At 35.2% G+C, this 22,703-nt stretch overlaps 1 protein-coding gene across 2 annotated transcripts in view; it reads right to left on the reverse strand.

Moving 5' to 3' along the window:
- Positions 1-22,703, reverse strand: part of GULP1 (GULP, engulfment adaptor PTB domain containing 1) — a 65,008-nt gene that overhangs the window by 21,248 nt on the left and 21,057 nt on the right. For both annotated transcript variants that reach the window (XM_010009622.1, XM_010009623.1), the window contains exons 2-6: positions 21,243-21,314; positions 11,207-11,305; positions 8,378-8,515; positions 5,796-5,912; positions 5,342-5,434 (exon numbers count right to left, since the gene is read on the reverse strand). In XM_010009622.1, the coding sequence (XP_010007924.1) occupies positions 5,342-5,434; positions 5,796-5,912; positions 8,378-8,515; positions 11,207-11,305; positions 21,243-21,314 (519 nt within the window). The remainder of the gene's footprint in view (positions 1-5,341; positions 5,435-5,795; positions 5,913-8,377; positions 8,516-11,206; positions 11,306-21,242; positions 21,315-22,703) is intronic.

Consider the following 22,703-nt stretch of genomic DNA (forward strand, 5'->3'; position numbering starts at 1 on the left):
GAGACCAAATGCAAAAGAGACCAGTGACTAATGTATTGCCAAGCAACCAAAACAGATGAAAATTAAACAGCACAGATATAAAATAATGGAAACTTCAGTTGCACATGCAAGGGAGTGAGAGACAAAGGAAACATCCCATGCCAACATTTCCCATGGCACATGTAAGCACATTAATAAAGGCACACTACTCTAAGGAAACTCCTAGTTTGGTATAGTATGCCCTTGACATATCTGTTTAGGAAATGAAGAAAAAGTGTCAGTTTCTATTGCATTGGCAAATACAGATTTTTTTAGGGACGTTTTACAGTTTTAGCAAGACCAGTGTACTTAAAAGCTTCTACCCAAAAGCAGAAAAGTGATCACTAAGCAGTCTATTGCTTACTGAATGTGCTGAACAAACTTAAATCTAAAGAGTTACAGTACCCTGGTAAAAAAACTGTGCAGAAGATTGGTAATTTGATGTTCAACTTTCACAATACATTTTATGCAAAAGTATTTGATTATACAACCTAGATTTCTTTTTTTCACTTCCAACTATGATCTCATTGCTTTTATAATGCTTCTTTTATAGGTTCAGAAAGAAATTTTATTTTTCCCATACAGTTTGTGAACTAATAGAAAAAGCACCTAACTTACATTGATGATGATCTCTTTGCATTTTCTTCTCTTGGTTAGACCACTCATGGATTTTGGACAAGTCACCATTTGTACTATTCCTTGTACACATTTTGATGACAGAGATCAGGAAATTAAGATGTTCTAGCACTATGTTTTGCAAATAAAGAGTTCTACGCTGTTTCCCAAGAGTCCAATATGCAAAAACATGACCAACTCCTTTTAGAGTAGTAAATCCATCAGTAAAGTCACATATTGCAGTCCACCCTGGTAAGTCTAATTTGTTCTTGAGCATCACATATATATAATATCATCTCTAATAAACTACAGACAAAGTATTTTTAAAACACTCTGGAACCAAAAGAGGATCTGAATTTTAAGTCTTCACAGTATTACATTTAATCCTGAGTGAGAATTCCAGCAAATGGCTTTATGTATGTCTTCATATTTAGTTAGCAAAACTATTTTAAATGACAGCAGGAAGTCAGAAAAGTTTATTTTAATGACAGTCTGGATGTATCTACTTACAAGTGACGCATGTCAAGATTAGTTGTTTTTTTTTAAAATGTGCAAGGAGCCAAACATTTAAAACTATATATATATATAAAGTTTATCCATGCACAGTTTAAAGATTCTATTGTCTTTTTGATACTGAAGTGAGAACAGGACATGGAATTTGGTCCTGCTCTTGGGAAAATCATGGTCTAGCTTTAGCTTTACTGCTAGAAAAAGCAGAAATAGCTTTTGTTAAAACACAAAACAGCGTGAAGGGTCAGTGAAATAATGCAAAAAGTACTGAACTTCAAATTTCTGAAGGTATTTTCTACCTACTTCATTAATGGGAAGACTAATTTATTAATAATGTAATACACAAAAGTTAATAAATAATTAAAGACACAAGAATCAATCAACATCAGAAGGAAGAAGCAGGAATAAAGAAATGATAGACTGGCACTGCATACAAATTATACCACGGTTTCTCAGTTACTGACAAGTGGGAAAGACATCCTATACTAGAAAGTATTTTATCAAATAAAGCATGGCAGTGACATCACTTGGTGCAATAAATACTAAAAGCCCTAAGTCTTCTCTCATGGGAAAGGAAAATACACACCCACTGTCAGCCTGACATTGTGCCCTTAGACCACATGGCTTGTGGTCCCCATTCCATAGGGATGAGGGATTGAAGAAGAGGATGTAGCTCAGAATGTGATTTCAATGTCTGTATTTGTCATGTTCTGGGAATTGCCACCACAGGTCCTTGCAATACCTTCTGTTTCCTTAAGTATATAATTGTTTAATCAAGTTGTTAGTGTTGACTTCTGAAGTGCTAAATCAATTGTTGATTACCAAGTGTGTCTGTGACCATGCATTAAATCACTAAAGGAAGAGAATAGTCAACAACCTTTTAAGACAGAAAAGCCATTTCAGCACAGCTGGCAAATGTTGAGAAAGTAAAAACAGCATGCAAGCAAGCAAATACAAAAAGGAAAGCGTGAGATATGAAAATCCAAGGTACTAATTAAGCAAAACCAGAAGCAATCTTCTAATCGTCTGTAATTGCCTCCTGAAACTGAATATTTCTTTACAAATTACTGTGATGCTGGTAATGATGGCACATGTACTTTTATCACATTTAGGTACCAACTGTGAGGGCTTAAACTTCCCATCAGTCACTAAATGATCCCTCCCTAGACCTCAGCACACAGAATAACATCAAACTGGACTGATAGACAAGGAATAATAGCTGCATCAAATTAACTAAATATAAATAAATAGAATCACTTATGTCTAAAAAAGTTTCAGATAGGTCTCATATGGCATTGGCATCTCTTTATAATTCAACAGCATGGATATGAGAGCTGTGAGGAAACCTAAAATTTACAGTTTAATAAATCTGCTTTAAATCATGAGAATGGTTATGTTACGTTTATAGCATGTAACATGAGGAATATCTGCAGGGAAGCAAGCTTTCCCCCATCTAACCATAAGTGCTTAGGAAGTGACTCAGGTGAGGTATTACTCCTGATGTTGGATACTCTGCTTCATTAATGCAAGCTATTTTATTTCAGTATTTAACAAAATACTATTGCCAGCTTTGAAAGTTTTACTTTTGACAAAATGATCACAAAATAGAATTGCTATTTTTCTTTTCTATTTTGGAAGATTTTCTATTTTGGAGCAGCAGTAGTACAGCTATTTTTAGCCATATGGTACTTAAAAGTTTTAAATTTAAATTCAGGAAAAAAAAATCTCTGATAAGTTTTTTAAAACCAAAGTGATCTTTTTCATCTTAGAAATTAGTGGAAATAGAAAAAACTTTGTGCCACTTTCTGCTTGTTTCTAATAGGAGTTGATATTTTGCAAAGTCATTCTTGAAATTAGTTGATTTGAATTAAAAATATAAAAATAATTGCAAACTATAATAGGCAATTGTCTTATGAATTGTTTGTAATTTCCTTCTTTCATACATATTTGTTGCTCACATAGTAAAAGAAGAGATAGGTATCATCAAATCACATCCACTGCTATTCCACCCACTTTGACATACGATTCCTTTATTGAAAACAATTTTAAAGATATTTATGCTTTCTTTTCTGTACACTGAAGTCAATTCATAACCTCCCTATCCCATTTCTTCACTTATTTTCAACCTAATTGTTGCATTTACATGTACTTACTCTTAAGATACTGCAATTAAGAGCTCTGATTTACAAGGTACACTATCATGTTTAAAACAGACCTACTTGAATGATGTCTCTTGGTAAGGTACAAAAGTTGACAGCATTTGGTGGACACAGTTTTGCTCCTAAATTTAAGAAAGACACTTTCCTAAAAATGTGTTTGGTTTTGTTTGTTTTATTATTGGCTGTGCAACTGATTGGAAAATCATGTAAGAGGAAAGTAGCTTAATCCAAATGCTTGCTAAAAGCAGGATCCAATAAGCTGAAGCTGCTGGAGACTACATCCAGGGAAGTTCTGAGTATCTCCAAGAGTACACACAACTCGGGCAACTTGTTCCAATATTTATTCATTTAAATAAATCTATTCTGTGGCAGAACTGATTTAGATATTAAACAGGCTGTTAGATTGCTCTTACTGTAATTCTAATAATGAGGAAATTCAGAAATCTGTGACAGGAGATGTTTGTGGTTTTCTTTTTAAAGATTAAGGAGTAAGTAAAGCAATAAAATTAAGTGTGAAAACTAATAGCTGGTAGTGATTTACTATAATGAATTTAATATTTTAATATTAATAATTCTCAATATTAAATAATTTTGTTGTAACATAAGCATTATTTAAGCAATATGCATATTCACTGTACCAGTAGTAATTAACAATAAAACACCATCTAGGGAGAGAATTTACACACTTACAATTTTAGATCTCGCCTTTTTAATAAGGAATGAGACAACACTGTCTTAAAAGACAAAATGAATTACAAACTACAGGGTATTTTAGATCATTATTAATAATTTTCTTTAAGTTTCTCACTAAATGTAATTACCAAGTTCTTCATTAATTTAAATGAAAGAGAAATGCATCTATCACAAGAGACTTAGGAGCTTGTTTAATTGAATTCACAGATGCATTTAGTTACTGTATTCATAACTAAAATCAAGCTAGCTGCCATCCCAATTGAGGAAAATAAGACTAAAGAATTAACTAGATTGATTTTAAATCTAGCATTAAAGTTGATTACCTATCACTGAATGCTTCATAATTGAGAAGACATCCATAATTTACACTTCCACTGTGTCAGTTACATAGTATTTATAATTTACGGTGTTCTCCTCTAGGTTTTAGTAAAACGAAATGACAGTTCCTCATGGGAACAACCACCTAATCAGTATCAAGAGAGTATAGACATTCCTGAAAAATTGTCATCACCATTATAGACATCCTTTTACGTTGCCCAAAATTCTAAACATCCATTTAAACTGAAATGGTGTACATGCAGGGCAGGGACAAGGTGGCCCAAAATGCACAGCTTAAAAGCAGTCCATCTTTTTCTAAGATTTTGCTATATGTACATTAAGAAATTTTCTTTAGTTTCTGTTACCTAATGTTGTATAGATAGAATACACTTTCAAGAAGAGGGGAGTCATTAGGATCAGTCTGCAACGCAACCTGCATTTTTAGAGGTCCTGACTAGATATAAGAAACTGTCAGGCAGTCATTTAAAAATACCGCTGTCACAATCACCTATAGGAGCTGCAGAAAACATTAGAGATTTCCAGTGATGAAGAACCCACACTTACTCCTTTTTACCCACCTACCCATGTTCGTTCCTGAGAACTAATGACTCCTCTGAAAGACAGACAAAATTTCTGAAAACTCATTTAGACAGTGTCAGTTGTGACAATATGCTTGTGACAGAAATTCCTAGAAAAATCCCAAGTAGCATTTCTGAAACAGATCCTGTAAGTGCAGAACAGAGTTCTTCATCCTTAGCTGGTATGCTCAGATATCTACTAGAATTCGCTGGTTTTAGGCAGCAACAAATAGGTATGACAAGGGGATTAAAGAATCACAATTTGCAAGTCTGCAATTTGCATTTCTGTTGGCTTGTCACAATCTTACTGTTACTTCAGTACTTCATTTCAACAGATATGTTACATGATTGAAATGTTAATCACAATCACTGGTAACAGCATGGATGCTAATAATTATTGTAACACAATGATTATAAATTTAGATATAACAATTATGTTCATGTACTTACTGGAGATGCATGCACTTGTGTTATTCTTAACTGGTTTTCCAAATCTTGAACTTTATTTTTCAGTTCTGTGTTTTCAGTTTCTAATTCTTGAATCTACGAAGCAAGTGGTTACTGCAGCAGGTTTTGGGATAGTCATACATTTCACAACAGTATCTACTAAAAGTAAGTTTTATCTGAGATAGAGTGATTTAGAAGCAATGTCGAACTAGTTATCTGATTACCAAAAGAGAATTAAATCTCAGTATCTTCAATATTTCAATCTTGCTTTTCTCTTTAATGACCTTGCAAGATGGCAAAACAAAATACTGTTTCACAGTTACCATGTCTTTTTTCAGTTTTCTTTTTTTATTATCTGAGAATAATGCAGAAAATTATGCTGTCATAAAAAGCAATTAACAAAATATTACAGTAGCATATTATTTTATCTCTTTAAAAAACATAATTCAGAACTTACTCTTTTCTGTAAACCTGCAATTTGTTTCCTTGTTTCAACATCTTTTCCTCCAGATTCCAGAAATTTCCTGTAAGCTAAGTCAAATGCTTGACCAATTGTTAAAGTTATCTCTTCTGCCTTTACATAAAACATAAGATTGAAATTAGTATATTAATAATATTTTATATAATTACTTTTGTTTCAGATGAGCATAAAATACTTTATACCATGTATCATGTTCAAAGGGTTTGCTCCATCCAACATGAAGTCAATACCGCAAAAGAGCATGGCAAACACTCTTCAAGCAAAATACCTTGACAGAAAATACTACAAAAGCAACTTAAAAAAAACTTCAGATAAAGAAGGAAGACTGAATAGGCAGAACACGACTAGCTAATTTTTAGTAAAAATTATGCCTCTAGCTTCTGTAAATGCAGATAGCATGCTGCAGTATATCATCATTTTCTGTTAATTTCTGAAGCAAATACAGGTTTTTCAATCATTGAATAAATTGTTTTACTTTTAATGGATTAATGTTTTCATTTTAACGGATGTTTTGATCCCCTATTGCTTTTAAATTTGGATTTCAAGTTATTTTTACAAGTCCTGTAAAATCTCAGTCAGCATCTGGTAGATAAATGTATTTCTGATAAAAATCCAGCAGAACAGTATTTGAACCTATACATGCAAAATACAATAATTTAGTAGTTGTATGTTGATTTGCATCAGTGCAGAAAATCTACTTTAAAAGTAACAGGGGTAAAAGTACAAGTAGGGGAAGTTGATTGAGCACACAAAGGTTTCAGAAAGAAAATGCTGACTTACAAGAGGCACCAATAAAAGGTGAACACATGGCTATGCCGTTTGCCTGAGAACTTTAGTACAGAAAGTAAACACAGTAATAACTTGTGGTTTAAAACAATTTGGCAGGGGAACAAAAAATACTGGAAAACAACATTAATCTGGCTAATACAAAACTAGAACTTTCTCTTCTTTATTGAAATGAAAACCTGAAATTGATTGTTTCTCATGAAAGCAGAGCATCCTGCTCAATGCCAAGAACATTTTTCCTTTACTGTCTGTAGAGAACATCAAGGGCCAGATGCACAAACTGGTACAAAACATGATGCTCTCAGCCTTCTATCCACAGTGCAACAGTAATCATTCAGTAGAGTCGTGTGAAGATCTGAGTTCTACAGGAATGGGGAATTAACCCCTCTATGTTTTTATTGCGGGGGAAAAAAAAAAGCCACATGGCCACCTTTGTTTAAAACAAAGGAGGGGGTGTAAAATCACAAGAAATTATTTTTACCAAATTAGACCAAAAAATCTGAACCATGACTGCTTTAAAGAATAACTGGTTATGTTACTGTAAGAAAAGTTTAACGGACACTGGGAGTATGCAGTCCTGCCTTCTTGGGAGGACGAAGGTTAGCTGAAATGAGAAGTATCAAATGAGGTGGGATCTCTTGGAATCTGAAAGTACTAATGAACAAAGAGAGAAACAGGAATAAAGTACAACTAGTGAAGTATCAGGTTAGAGAGAAGAAACAATGGTGCATTGGCCTGAAATAAAAATGGTACTAGTGGGTAGAGACTGCAAGGGAAATTTAAAATCATGGGAATATGTGACAAAGAGGCGCAGGATAGAAATTTGAAAAGAAATTAACAGATGTATATAGTAATTATGAATAATATCTATTGAAGGCACTGAAGCAATGGAGGTGAACAACAAAATAAAACTGTGAACTAACATGTAATACTAAATAATTGCATATAGATAGAAGTGAATATGCATCTTTAAAAAACAAACAAACAACAGAGTTTCCTTAGTATTTTCTTTGCATGAAGCTACTTCAGAATAAAACAAAAAGAGAGGCTTCAGATTAAAAAAAACCCTAAACATCCATTTTTGGTGCTGATTCCACTGTTTTTATTTGCTAATTACTTTGTGCCAGAATAAACGCATGACTGTTTCAGGTAGACATCATTTTCTTCATTGCTTGTCCTATTTTTTTTCCTGCTATTGCACATTTTTGAACAACTGCCCTGTTCTATCTCAGACACGAGAGAATGTCAGTGGTTGGTGCAATGTATTCTCTGGTAGTGCGTCATGGCATTTAGAAAGATGGGAGGGGGACTGAGGGGGGAAGGGTGTGGACACAGAATGGGGAACCTTGCTGTAAACCAAAAAAAACCAAAACAATCATGAGAGACAGACACATTCAGCAAAAAAGCCTGTGAGGGTATCTCAGCCACAGGGTTGCAGCAATCTGCAAAACAGCTGTGCAAACATTTTAACCTTGGAGGGATGAAGCCTGTTCTTTGAGAGCATTGCAGATGCTTGGCCTAGGATATCAAGCTGGGTAGCAAGAAGAATTGTCCCAGAAAACCACCTTTGATCAATGAAAAAAAGGCTCTCCTTTAGATAAATGCATCTAAGTTAACAAGACACTATAATGGCATGAAAGATTATATCAAAGTGACTCCTATCAAAAGGCAGGCTATCTGCCTTTATTAACCATTCCTGTTGTATTTCAAAGCAGAGCAATCAAAGTCTGTAACAATCACAGAAATTCTTTTAAAGCATCTTGAATACTTACACACTTTTCACTGTCAAATACATAGCACAGATGCTTATTTGATTCTGAGTCTTTGCATATGAAAGTAAATATTCTCTTGTCAGTTTTATCATCAGCACAAAATGATATCCTATGGAGTTGACAGTTGTGCTGGACTTCCTGCAAATAAAACCAAAAGATTTGTTTTGAAGAAATTACTGTACTTGCTCAGGATAAATATGCACAAAGTAGATCTCTGGATTTCCTGATGTATGTAAAAGCAGGCAAATTGCAGTGACATTCTGAATGCCTCTCATTGTACATGAAAGCGCCCAAGAATGGACCTAGAGTATAACAGAAGTTAGCAGACTCATCTCCTAACAAATGTTCCCATTTTTACTAAATGTAAGCAGGAAGTTTTTATTTGGACAGCACTTATCTGGAAGTATTTATTTGGACAGTAATTTCTGTTCTAGGAAATTTGTTCTACTGTTGATCTGTGTCTCTGTGTAATTAATTTAGGGACTGATTATGTAAAGTACGCTGTCCTTCTTCCAGGTGCACGCCACCTTTAGATTCCGTCATCTCCCAGATAAATCACCATTTATCTTCATTAGAATGGTTTCACTGAAATAAGTCCTTGCCTATCTTAAATATAGAAATAAAATGACTTTTGTTATCCAAATACAGGAGCACAGAGAAATAAGTTAGACTTCTAAATAATTGCTTACTTAAGGTGCAACACATACAGCTTTTAAACATTATTATTCGCATGTTTCCAATACTGTATTTCACTTTCCATTAAAAAGCATGTTCCAACTACTTAAAAAGTTGTGGTGGCAATGATCTTCAGCTGAGAGAGCTTGAACCATCTCGACTATTTCTTTTTGTTGTTTTTGTTCAACAAGTCTTTTGGTATTTTATTTTATTTGGCTTATTACATGGGAAAGCAGTATTTGCTTGAAAGGAAAATATGCAGTTTAGATGTTAACTATCATCTAGTGAGGGGGAAAAAAAAAAAAAAGAAGAAGAAGAAAGTTTCTGTGCAGCACTGGTGCTCCCAGATTGCTCCCAGATTGCTATAAACTCATAAACAAGGGCATGCCCTCTCTGCACGCAACCATATAGCAAAAAGATGTACCATAGAGGCATTCTCCTTGCATTCCTCTTCTCAGTTTTTATAGCCCTTCTTTTGTCCATTCTATTTCTCCCATGTCCCCAGATCTCTCTCGCATATAACCTTTTTCTCTTTGACAGTAGCTCTTTAACAGTTACATATAACTACACACACTTGTTCTGGCTCTTTTACATTTATAGATCCACATAACTACTTTAATTCATTTAAGGACAGAACCCCTGTTCCCCAATCCTCCTTTTTTGAGTGCCAAGTATAAAATGAAGTCCTGATATATAAGCAAGCCTCCTGTTCCTAACACAATTAATAGTCATCACATTAATATAAACCAGTATTCCTCTATAATAATATCGATCTGTTCTAACAACACACAGAAAAAAATGCTGTAATCAGCGATTATAACATGGAATTTGAATCATTTCCTAAAACATCTAGAAATTGTGCAAAAAGAACCGTAGCTTTAAGAAACAAAGTGGGGAAGATAAAAAGACTACTCATACTAAATTACTATTTGACTTATAATAACAACACTGCTAAGAGATTTGAATGTTCCTATTCCCCTGGGAACTTCCATCCCACATCTTTCTGTTAATCTCCGCAGAAAGAGTTAGGAAGACTAACATATTTTGGCACTTAAAACTGTTATTTTAAAGTAGTTTTTTGGGTTCACTACCCCCTTCTGCGCTATGACATAGGGAAGATGCAAAACCTGCAATTAAAGTTGACATGGATATTTCTTGCTTAACTGTTGAAATTGTGGTTATATCAATGAAAATGGGTTACAACTATATACATATATATATAGCCTTGAACTAAATTTCCTTTACCTTTTCTCAAAATATCACTGTCTGAATGGCAGCAACTACTCCACAATTAAGAAGCAGTAACAAATAGTTACAAATGCAACATTCAACATATGTGTAAAAGATACAAGAACATTCAGATGTTAAGAATTGCTGACTATTGAATAAATACTTTTAGCTTGATTGTATTTATCTCATTGATTCTGCGAGGAGGATCTTTTGCTTACTATGTAACTCCTTCTAAAATACCGTAGCAAACAAAGGAACAGAAAACCCATCCACAGGATGACTTAATGGACAGAACTGTTGAAAAGGTGGGAATTGTCATGCTGTGCCAGATGAAAATCCTACAACAGTGCTTACAGCCTGCTACATGAAATTTATATAGAAATGGGTAACACACCTGAGAAACATAAGCATTCTAGGGAGGGTGGATACAATTTAAAAATTAATTAAAAACAAGACAAGAAAGAAGGGGAAAAATCAGTATGTTAAGGAAAGAGAGGTGTGATTCCAAGGCTGCAGTATGAAGAATGAGTCACAGCAAACAAACTCTCTCCTCATCTACCATCTGGAAAGGTGTTTATCATATGTGGTGTTAACATCTATTTATCACAGTATTTTCATCATCCTCAGAGTTAAAAAGTTTTGGTGTGAAAGGATTAAAAAAATTAAATCACACATTAGCTACGGTCTGTATTCTGGAGTACGATGTACCTGGGATGTCACCCATGTCTTGTAGCGAGAAATGATATTTTAGAAGAATTTTCCATAGAATCATAGTATGGTTAGGGTTAGAAAGGACCTTAAGATCATCTAGTTCCAATCCAGAATTGCTTTCATTATAATACTTTTTTAGAACATAAAACAATAAAAACATTAAAACCAGTATTTAATGACTAGTTTAGCACAATAAACATAGATGTCTCTCACCTTTGTTTTTGGATCGAGAATTTTTACACCATAGATTGAGATTTGTAATTCAACTTTGGGTGTCTTCTGGCCTTCAGATTTCTTGATATGTCTTGCAAACTAGAAGATGGAAAATAAAACAACAATCACATCAATACTAAATTTTCTTTATGTCGGGATTTATTTTAATTACTTCTCATTTCCTCTTAACTCCTTCCACCTGATACTGTTTGTTCCTTCCTTCAGAAAGAACCAGTATTCCTCTAATGTCAACCATTCCCAAAGTCATAGTTAGGCACAGAACAGCATTTCTGACTGCACATTAAAGAACATTCCTGTAATTCAGGAAAAAAAAATATTAAAATTACCTAGTTAGTTCTCTTGAAACTTTTATCTGCTGTTTATGCACTTAATTTAAGCTTTTGTATGAGACTTCTAGGAGAACAGTAGAAACATGAACACCTTCATACAGTTTGCCAGCTGCTTGGTTGTTGAGCAGTGAACGTTGTTATGTTTTCCACATCCCACTGTTTCTACACTCACTTCTGTGCACATGCACTGAGGGTACTTCCCGTATGTTCCTCCAAGGAAATGAGTTCTTTTAAATAGGTGAAAGCACTGCAGCTGTCAACACCTAAGAAATACTTGATTTCTTCTATCATATTCTCAGGATTAACTTCAGAATAGTTCACTACAGAGCTAGACAAATGACTGGGTCAGGTTATGTGTCCTATTCAATGCATTTTCCATCTTTTTATACCTCTTTTTCTAGCAGCTCGATCTGACCTGTCTTTCTCACAGGATCCATGCATAACATGCTACTGCATAACAGTTAACTGTCATGAATTTGGGGAATTTTCTTACCAGAGATACAGAATCGCTCTGTTTTTTGCTGTTACCAGCCCTTTTCCTCTCAAGACTTTGACAGCCTAGAATGGTATTTTCAAATGCATGAATAAGGATGATGACTCACTGATGACCAGAGGAGTTGGGGTCTCTGCTTCACAGCCATATGTTTGAACACACTGTCCTCAAACTTGCTCCTACTCAAGTATAACTGAGTGCATAATTCACTATCAGTGAATTCACTATCTCTATACAAATTAAGTATATAAAGAGTCAGTGAATACAGTGACTTTTAGTCGCATAAAGAGTCGAGGACATAAGCAAGGGTGCTAACCTATCTTTAAGACAGAATGCTGAATTACCTGATTGTGATTGTCAAGCACTGGACTGCAGTCAACTGATACCTCCCCCACAAATGCCTAAATCTCTGATTTTAATTAATTATTCAAGTGGTAACTGAGGGTTTGGGGGTTTACTCTGGCCCTATTCCTATGCCGACATAGTACTTGGGAAGTCTTTCCATGAACTCAACTGCTTTACACAATATGACTGTCTCCATCTATTTTATTTCATTTTGCTTGTACGCAGCTCTGTTCATGGCAAATTATTTAGTGGTTTTAAGAACCACTCTAAAAGCATGTAATTAACCTGGTTTTCCCATCCTCCCAACTTTACTCCTCATTTTGAAAGCACACTTCTTGAAAATTTTAGTAATTAAAAGTTAATTTATAATTAACCCCATTAACTTCATACAGTAACATGACCTATCCAGACAGTTTATTATTGATTAGTGTATCACCTGAGCTGGTAAGTATCACAAGCTTCACAAGTTAGCTAAAACAAAACCAAAACCAAACAAACCAACTCAAACAAAGCAGCCCACCTAAACCACTCTATGCCATTCTCAAAACCAACTTAAATCTAAATACCTGTATTACATTTCAACAGCTAGAACGCTACAGTCATTAGCCAGATACTTTATGAAGGTTTGTACGTGACAACTGACTAGTTAAAAACCAACCAGTCAAAAGTCAAGCAAATCTAACATAACTTCTAGTTTTGCCTCACTTCTGTATCATGCATACAGCTCTTGCAATATAGACATCCTTTTCCTTTCCTATTTATCTTGAAGAATATTTCTCACATATTCAGAATATACTTTTAATACAGTTTAATGACTATCCCAGTCCCTTTATTTTAATGAGGGGAAAAAAAAATTATAGATAACAAAATTTTAAAAAACTTATCACTTGTTTACAGGCATTTTGGCCAACAACTTCTCTTGATTTTCTAAGATAATTCAACCTTGCTACAGGAAAAACGTTATTTTTCTTTAATAAAAAACACAAATTAAAAATCCCTCATAATCTGACTTAAATATTATACCAGCAATTTAACCTGTTTGATTCTTAAGTCTCTGCTATAAAAACCATGAAAATAGGCCAATAAGTATTTCATTAGCACAGATATCTTTTTTCCAAGATGAATATAAAACTAAAATTGTCTTTCAGATAATTTTCATATGTTTTCTCAGTACCCCCACTCTGTCAGCTTTCCTTTCTGCTTTATAATTGTTTATGTCCTTTTATTGGATAAAACTTTGAGGATTTATATGGTCCTTTTTCATAGTACAGGGCTCTGTGCTTGGGTCACTTTGCTATGCATTAAATGGAATGACCACAAAAACCACAGATCACCTGGACAGTTTGGGCATTTCAATTTCCAACGTACTTTACAGTGTAAAGAAACACAGCTATGCAACAGATAACTCTGGGGCATATTTCAATTTGAAACAGCCTTTTAAGTTGAATGAACCCTGGCTTTTTTGCAATGCCCCTTTAAAACCAGAAGCTCACAAAGATTTCTGTGCAGTAACAAAGAAGAGGCAAAAATAATATTGATTTTACTGAGTTAAAGCCATAGTGTATATTTAGAATGATGCCTGGTTTTCCAACTGTAATCATCTTCATAGAGTCCCCAACAGCTTCATGAGAACTGTAGATCTGAATAAATTGCATGAGTTTTAGAACAGCTGGCCAAAGCTTGCTCCAAGTAGCCAAGAAGTCTTACAACTGAGGAAGTTCCAGAAGATATTCCTCTGCCAATACTAAAATAAGGGTAAACAAAATGGCCCTATCATATCTCCTCTCTCAAAAGGCATAAATCCAGCTCAAGAACTGGAGAATTCAAGTGAGATATAATTAATGATGATCAATATGGGTTTTACAAAAAATGCAGCTTGTCAAAATAGACAAAGCATTTGTCTGAGTTTTGCATGCCTTTATATTTGGGAAATGAAGCAATACAAAGGAAGTATTAGTTAAGTTAGTTACATTAGTCTCCAGATGCAGTTATAAACAGGAAATTGTCACTGGGAAGATATGTTTCTAATGTATTCCAGCAGGGTTTCTTTCTTAAGCATGACATTGCTGAACAATGAGCATGAGGAAAATAATTACTGATAAAAATCTGCAGGCAGAAAAAACAAGAGGAAAAATGAGAAGAAAAGTAAGTAATCTGAAATCTAAAACCATTACAGAGGAAGCTTGCAGATCATGAAGGCTGATGGAGGGGCAAAAAACACAGAGAATACCTTACCAGCCAGAATACCACAAATTGCCTGTATGCAAGCAAACCATCTGTTGCAATACCAACTTTGCAAATCATACATACGGGAACAAACTTATTTTCTTGGAAAACTACCCTGTGAAGATGAAATTAAGAAAGCCTTGATGTCATGGTAGGCTTTCTGCTGACTGTGAACCTTTTCATGAAACTACAGTTGGGAAGATTAATGCAATCCTTGGATATTTCAAAAACATCCTTAAGAAGGTAACAATGACTGCATTGCATTGGCTGCTTGTGAGAATTGACTCAAATTTTATGTTCTGAGGTTTTCAAATGCAGAAGGATGTTGACAAATTGGAGAAAGACTACAGGATATTTGCAAAAGTTAGCAGAGGACTGGAAGCCCACTTTATGAGAAACTCCATCAAATCAAAACCAAGCTAACAGTGAAACAAAAACACAGAAGAATCTCTTCAGCAGAGACATCCAGACAAAAGAGCTTTTTAATCAAGAGTTTACTGGGATACAGTAACTGAAAAGTAGACATAGATATAGAAAATCAGGTGCAGTTACTTTCTAATGCTTTTCCTGCCCACTCCCTGTTCTGTGTAATAACAGGTAAAATACAGATACTGACCAGTAATTTCTTTTGTACCTGACCTTCTCCAGAATGCCAAGTTCAGCTACCTTCCAAACTTGTGCAGGGCATGAACAGCAATTCCTAAGCTTAGCCAGGTATCAGCCAATTTGCTCCTTTTTTCTTCTATTTTTTTCTACTACTTCTACCTAAACAGAATGTGAGGGACCTGTGGACAGAGGAGGTTTACAAACATTTTCTTCCCCTTTCAGAACACATTTGAAACAAAGTAGTATTTGTAGTTTACACAGTAACAAGATTATTTAAGAGAGTAAAAATTTGTAGCCTCCCATTGGCATCAAAAAGCACAATGATATAAAATTATAATGAATCACAGCATGGCTTGGGAAGAGATATGATGGGCCAAATTCTTAAGCGGTTAGTTTATACATATATTGCTCTCAGGCAAGACACCCAGATTTGGCTCAGTAATAGTGTGAGCAGCTCAGTGGGATGGGCTAGCTTTTATTTAATTAACATCACATTTATCTTCAATATTTTAGGGAAAGCAACAGATACAAATAAAGCTATTTGCTATTGGTTAGTTTAGTTGTTCTTTTTTTTTTTTTTTTTTTTTTTTTTGGTAAGAATAAAAGAAAAAGCTTCCATATACCTTGTCTTTTACTACAGTAGCAGGGAAAACTGAGTACTTGAGACTCTTACTAAGATTATATTTGAAATGCTTGTGCATCAAGTCTTTGCAAACCATAATCAGAGGATTAATCAGCAAAAATAACATGAAGAAAAAAGAAATCACGCTTTAAAAACAGCCACGGGCTTTAGTTAAAGGAATAATGGCTAAATAAATTATAACAAAATCAATTTAAGAGATGCCAAGCAAAACTATGTGCTTCTGTCTTAATATTTACACCTCACGGCACAATTCAAGCGTTTATTAAAAAAACTTGAAACATTAAAAGTAGATGTTTCTGTGATTTGGGTGCTAATGTTCAGCCCGGGGAAGAGAGGTTCAATGCCTCATTTTACACAGGCTTCCAGTGAGATGACAGACATTGCACTTCATGTGGACTCCTTAAAAGATGTCTGTTTGAGGGCAACAGAGTTGCCTAAGCTGAGACACAGCTTTATACCTGGCTTTGAGAAGACGTTTCCCTCTTTTTTCATAACAACACTCATTATAAGGAAAGATCCCTGAAAAACAACAAAAGGCCCTATTTCTTTCGCTGGGACTACATATCACATTTTTGCTCATATTATGGTCTAAACCCTCATGCTCATTTTATGTGGACATACTGAAATTATGGATCCTGGAAAATAGCTGGCAAAAGAGGAAAACGATGAAAAGGCCACAGATACGCAAACTTGAATCTCTCAGCTGGGTAGGGAGAAAGTCATCTCAGAAATCCATTTCTGTGGAACACGCTGTATTTTATTTTCCAAAGACACACTGAGAGGAAGGCTATTGATCTATTAACCACAGTGTAGAAGACAATGCAGAACAAGGGGTTTTTCCATCTCTCACTATCTAAAGGTTTTATTTTAGTTGGGAGGGAAGTGGGGGGCCCAGTAGCTGGATGTTGGTGGGTTTTTGTTTTGTTTTGGATTTGGTGTGGGGTATTATTTTTCTGTTTGTTTTTGTCTTTTTGCTTGTTTGTTTGGGTTGTTGTTGTTTCTGTTTTGTTTGGTGGTGTGGGATTTTAGGGATTTCTTGTGGGTTTTAGTGGGTTTTTTATGGTTTGTTTTTTTTTGTTTCTGGTTTATTGGGTTGGGTTTTGGGTTTGGTTTTTTTTTCAGAGAGAGGATCAACAGGTATTCTCTTCAACTTTTGTCATTTGATGTGCTTTGGTCTTCAGGCTATCCCTGGTTGGTCCTAGACCACACATTCTGCTTTCTCCAATACTTCAAAAGAGAACAGCCACAGCTGTAACACTTGTCTGGAAACCTCCTTATCCCAATATTACAAGATTTTCTGTACTCCACCTTCCTCTGTCCTTTCAACAACAAATGAAACCCAGCTTTGACACAAAAGGCAGCTCAGAATAGTATCCATTATGGACCATTATATCCACAGAATGATACCCAGTGATGGTCCATTAAGGGCAGCAGCAGGACAGCATCACAGCCTGCATGGAGGTGAGCTCTTCACTTTCTGTATCCTTACCAGTCAAGGAACTGAATAAGAATATTTCAAGTGACTTCACAGTGATTAACTCTATTCACATTATCCTTGGTTATCTCTATTTACAGAAAAAAAGAGGAGAAAAGGAGACTGATAGCCCAAAATTCAGGTGGGGAAGGGTGTGAGTGAGTGAGCAGCTGCATGGTACTTAGTTACCATCTGGGTTTAAACCACGACATCGCTAACACGCCTTTACACTACCTTCTTACTAGTGTGCCTTTTCTTACTGTGCTGGCCTTTGCATTTGTTATGCTGATCTTTTCACTTGTTCTCACCCCTGGAAACCTTCGAGCACTTTTTCAGAACGACCAAATTAATTCCTACATTCTGATTTAGTTACATTCTTCATAAACCAAGGAAAGTAAACATTCCACTTTATAAAGTGTGATTGGACAACACATGCACATGTGAATAATGTAGGCATGTTCTGATAGTTCTGATACAACTTGGTATCATTTTCCTTAGTTTTTATTTCACTCTATAAATTAGTATGACTAGGAAAAAACTGTTCGTAATGAATTATGAGAACTGTTGACCTTAACTTAAAAATAAACACTTTCAAACATACATGTCCAACTTTCTTCTTTCTCCTGGAGCACAGCTCCAAGAAATTTGAAAACATGAGGGGCAATCCTCACTAGAAAAAAAACACTGGAAAACCCTCTAGAGAAATTAAATATAGATGTCCAAAAAGCCCCTGTAATATTCAAATTGCAACCGACCCAGCAAAATTGTCAAGTGTTTAGAAAATGAAGTAGCAGTATTTCGGGTAGAACAAGTACATTGAAGCATCAAGAAAAATTTCCTCCAAGTTATTGTATTTTACTGTAGAACATCAGCTCCACCTGCTGGTAAAAGTAAGTCCAAGAGATGGATGAAAAGTAAGTTCATGGATGCTAGTTTTGCACAAACCTGTGTTTGGCAAAAGAGTCTCTGTGCTGTTAAGAAGTTAATAGCTTTTGATTTAAAAGAAATGAAGAGTTGTGCATCAAATGTCTCTTCTGACACCGTTTGAAGACATGATGGCTTAAGAAAAATAGTTTACAGTGACAGTATTTCATGGTCTATAATCACTGTAAGCGCATGACTTCAAAAGGTTACTAATGCAATGCACGCCCCTCTTAAAAATAGCTCCGAATATTAAGAAAGTCATCTGCTTTTCTGCTAGCTATTAATTTTCATTAAAAACAAGTTATGATTAACAACACTGTGATTCACAATAAATCCATTAAATTAAAAAAAAAAAACCAAAACAATATAGCATCACAAGCTACACATCTCAAAAACTCGCCTACTCCAAAACTCACTGTATATGTTTTCTTTCAATAGAAAACATTAGTGTTCAAGCTGTTTTCACTGGTTTCCAATTTTTAGTTCACATTTTCTAAAAACAAGCCACAGATGTGTGGTTCATAATAAAACACAGTACCTCTAGGCTTCTCTTCAAAGAATCTAGATGCACAACGTAAGTCAATGTTGAAAAGAGTATTCAACTAATTGAAGACTGTTTCAAACATAAAACCTCTTTATTGCTTTCTCAATTCTGTTCCAAGATTTTCCAAGTCTTTCCAACAGTTGCCTTTAATTACTTTGTGAGTTTTCCAATAAACCTGTGATTATATAAAATCCCATGTAATACTTGAAATCTAAGCTCCAAACTTCCAAGCTTGATGAAAGTAGTGTAATTCTGGCAGCAACAATTTGGACACCTATCTCTCCAAGGAGGCTTATTTAGGGAATGTGTAAAAAGTCAGAAGAGGTATCTACATACTCCAATGGCAATAAATACCAAAAATTTCTACTTTAATGTTTTAGTGCTAGGCTGGCAAATGTTGTTTTCCTCCCTCAAGATACATAAGCCAGAATAGTTCTGGCTCTTCCTACACTTCACAGAACAGTTATTTGAAATCTTTTTTGGACTTGCTTTCAAAGCAAACTATTTCAAGGTACCAAATCATAAAATCGAACCCACCAAAAGCCTCCAGTGATCAGCGAGAGCCCAGACTAGCCTGGAGTTTCCCCAGTTAGACAGAGACACTTAGCAGCTGCTTTACTTGGGAGAAGTGTGATAAAACATCATAAAAATAGAATCAAAACTTCTCCATAGCAGGATATTATCTTGATAGATTTCTGCACAGAATTAACTTTGATCAGGGTAATAGAACTGTATAAACACAAAACATAGAAACAACACGCTTCGCTCTAGTATCAGCTATAAACTGTATGAGATGCACACAAAACCATACATTTTGTTTCCCCTGGTAGCATGCTGCAATGGTTAAAAAAGGGGCATACTTACATTAGCCTAAAACACTTGAAAACAACTAGGCAATAACATCTCTGACGAACTGCAGCTGAGTAAATCTTTTTGGCATAAAACTGTCTAAGAATTGACTAAGCAAATCTAAAGGCAGCTGTACTATGTTGGTACAGCGAAAATAATGGCAAAGAACTTCTGTTTCAATACCTGAGCAAAAGTACTAACCAATCTTGTAAAGATGGCTTTTTTAAGGCAAACTTTAATCTTAAAAGCTGAGCTATGTGAATAGTGTTTTATTACTTCTTTCTTCCTTTATTATAGTAATAACGCAGAATGAAATTTTCTGCATTGATTCCCAATTTTTTCTGTCCAAGGAAATTCTGTTTAAATGAATAATGAAAACCCCACAAAAAGTTACAGAAAGCACAATAGTAGGCAGAACAATTTTTACATTTAAATATACTAATGGTCCAATAGCTCTAAGCAGCTAGGCACGAAACAATGCAGTACCACAGCAATGTAAGCTAGCAGACAAATGAAATCAGCCTTCCCTGCCACAACTCATAGCATTTGTAGAGCTTTAAGCATATGACCTCTTGCTCAAACAGTCAAGTCAAAGCCATGTTACCAGCTAGCAATCCCCAACAAGTCATTTCACTAGGATACTTTCAAGTAGGCTGCTGAGTCCCTCATTGCCCAAAGACACATAACCAAGAAGAAATTTTAAATGTCTGGTTTTCTCAGCCGTCTATGTGTACCGGCACATAGACCGTGTTTGTGTGCACAGATCTTTTCCAACACAACACAAAGACCTGAAGGACAAGGTAGTAATGCCCCTTGGGCTGTTTTATAAACCCTATTCTCTCACTATAACTTTATTTCCAGACATATCACTGATTACCACAGCTGGAGGGTGAACAACATTCATGCCAGGGTCACAAACCTCCCCCTCCAGTCTGTCAGTCAGTCTATGTGGATCAGACATGTTAGTTTAAGGTGAAGAGCAGGCAGGGACAGCCAGTATTCACAGAGCTATCACAGCCCACTTACGGCATGGTCTAACTTTCTTACTCATGTTCCCTGGCATGAACAGCTTACCTTAAGCGGGAGGGTACTCCATGTTTTGCAGCAAGAGGCAACTCGCCCAACTGGGGGTCACAGGAAGCAACACACCGCCCAGAGAAATGCAGGTCAGGCATTACTGATGTCACCAGGAAGAGTCCATTTTCTTTATTTCTCTGGCAACTCATTTGGAGTGCCATCATTAGAGGTATTCAATAGCCACAAAGTGAGGATGGCAGCTAAAAAAATTGTTACTACCTAAGTTTGTATTGATGTAGCCCGAAAGTTTCCGAAGAAAAAGCATTACGCATTAAAGTATATGAACTCTGTATTACAAATAGTTGTATAATCTAGGAGAGAACTAAATATTTGTACAGCAGAACACCTGATAATACAGACATAAGTACCTACACACCAGTGAAGAGATTAGTAAAAGCAACTGCTTCTAGAGCCAATGAATTTACCTAAAACCACAAAGTGTCTTATCTATGAAAACATGCCAAGAATACATTCCATTTATATCTTATTAAAAATTCCTTCTTACCTTTAATTTTCTAACAGCATCTCTTACAACTTCTGTGCCTTTCGGCTGCTCCACTTCTGTACTGCCAAGAAACTGAGAAGATTATAATTTGTGAGTAGTAAGTTATACCTTGAAAGGCCTAATTAATTCAAGTAACCTTAATTTCCAAATAACATTCTGGAAAGACAATTGTTTCAATACTTGATGAATAACAAATATTCGTACAGCTATTTCTAATCAAGAGAATAACAAGAATTAAATTCTAATTAGGCAAATACAAGAATTATCAAAAGCGGCTTTTAAAAAACATTTAATCTTGATCCTCTCCAAGTCTGTAAATAAGACGTTAAGTACCTTTTCCCATTAGGAAATTATCATTTCGGTACTATAATCTCTTTTAGAGAACAGTGGAACAATGCAAAAAAAAACCCTGTGTAAGTAACTTCCCATGAATCAACATGAGCCAATGGTTTGGACCATGTTACTAAAACTTCCATACAGTGCTGCAAAACAAATAAAAAAGGCCTGATTTTGCTCTCCAAGATGCTTGGTACAGTTATTTCACAGATTTTAAGGAACTGGGCTCCAACTTACATAGAAACAAAGCTCATGCTCACAGAATTTCTACTAAAGGCCAAATCTTTACCAAGCAAGGTCTTAACGAAAATGAAACATACACCTGTTATTATAGAAAGTATGATACTTCAAAAAGACCTTATAATTTATTTGCACATTGAAATGCCTTCACATTCTTCTGCACAGTTTTGCTTGCCTTCTACTCAACTGTTATGAAAAGTATGATAATTCTGCCCAAAATGCATCTGTGCAATAATACAATTATTTTGAATTGCCTGATTTTCACATTGAGGTACAGTTGTTTTAAGTCACACCATGTACTTGTACATGCCAAAATAATATCAAGAAACAACAACCCTCTTATTTTTCTCTAAAGTACACACTTTTCTGTGTAGCATGACACATGGAGTTATGCATAACCTTTAAGACTTAGCAGTTTCAAATGGAACTTAAATTTGCCAAGCTACAGATAACTTTCAACATAGTATCTCTGAAGTTTAAAATTCTATTAAAACTTCAAAACATGTCTACTTTAGTCAATGTCCTTAAGCTTTACTCCTGTAAAGAAACCAATAATTAAGTCTCATTAGATACGTGCTACTGACTCTGAAATATGATGTGCCATCTTGAATACAACAGTGTGTAAATCAAAGGACTATGGACATCTGCTGTCTATATTCTCTATAGCAGTTCTCCAGCTAACAGACCAAGGTTCTGTAATAACAAAGCAGAAACCTCTGAAATTAGTGATTTCATGTCTTTCACATAACATCTCCAATGACTTTAAATAGAGGGTGTGTTCTCCCTTGGGAAAGTGACGCTTGCGGAAAATGCACACAGAAAAAGAATGATTTTTGGGCATTATGGATACTACATGTGACAGTGACAGAAAGGGAAATGAAAAAA

Source organism: Nestor notabilis, unplaced genomic scaffold (genome assembly GCF_000696875.1).
Source record: "Nestor notabilis isolate BGI_N333 unplaced genomic scaffold, ASM69687v1 scaffold21122, whole genome shotgun sequence".
Taxonomy (NCBI): Eukaryota; Metazoa; Chordata; class Aves; order Psittaciformes; family Psittacidae; genus Nestor; species Nestor notabilis.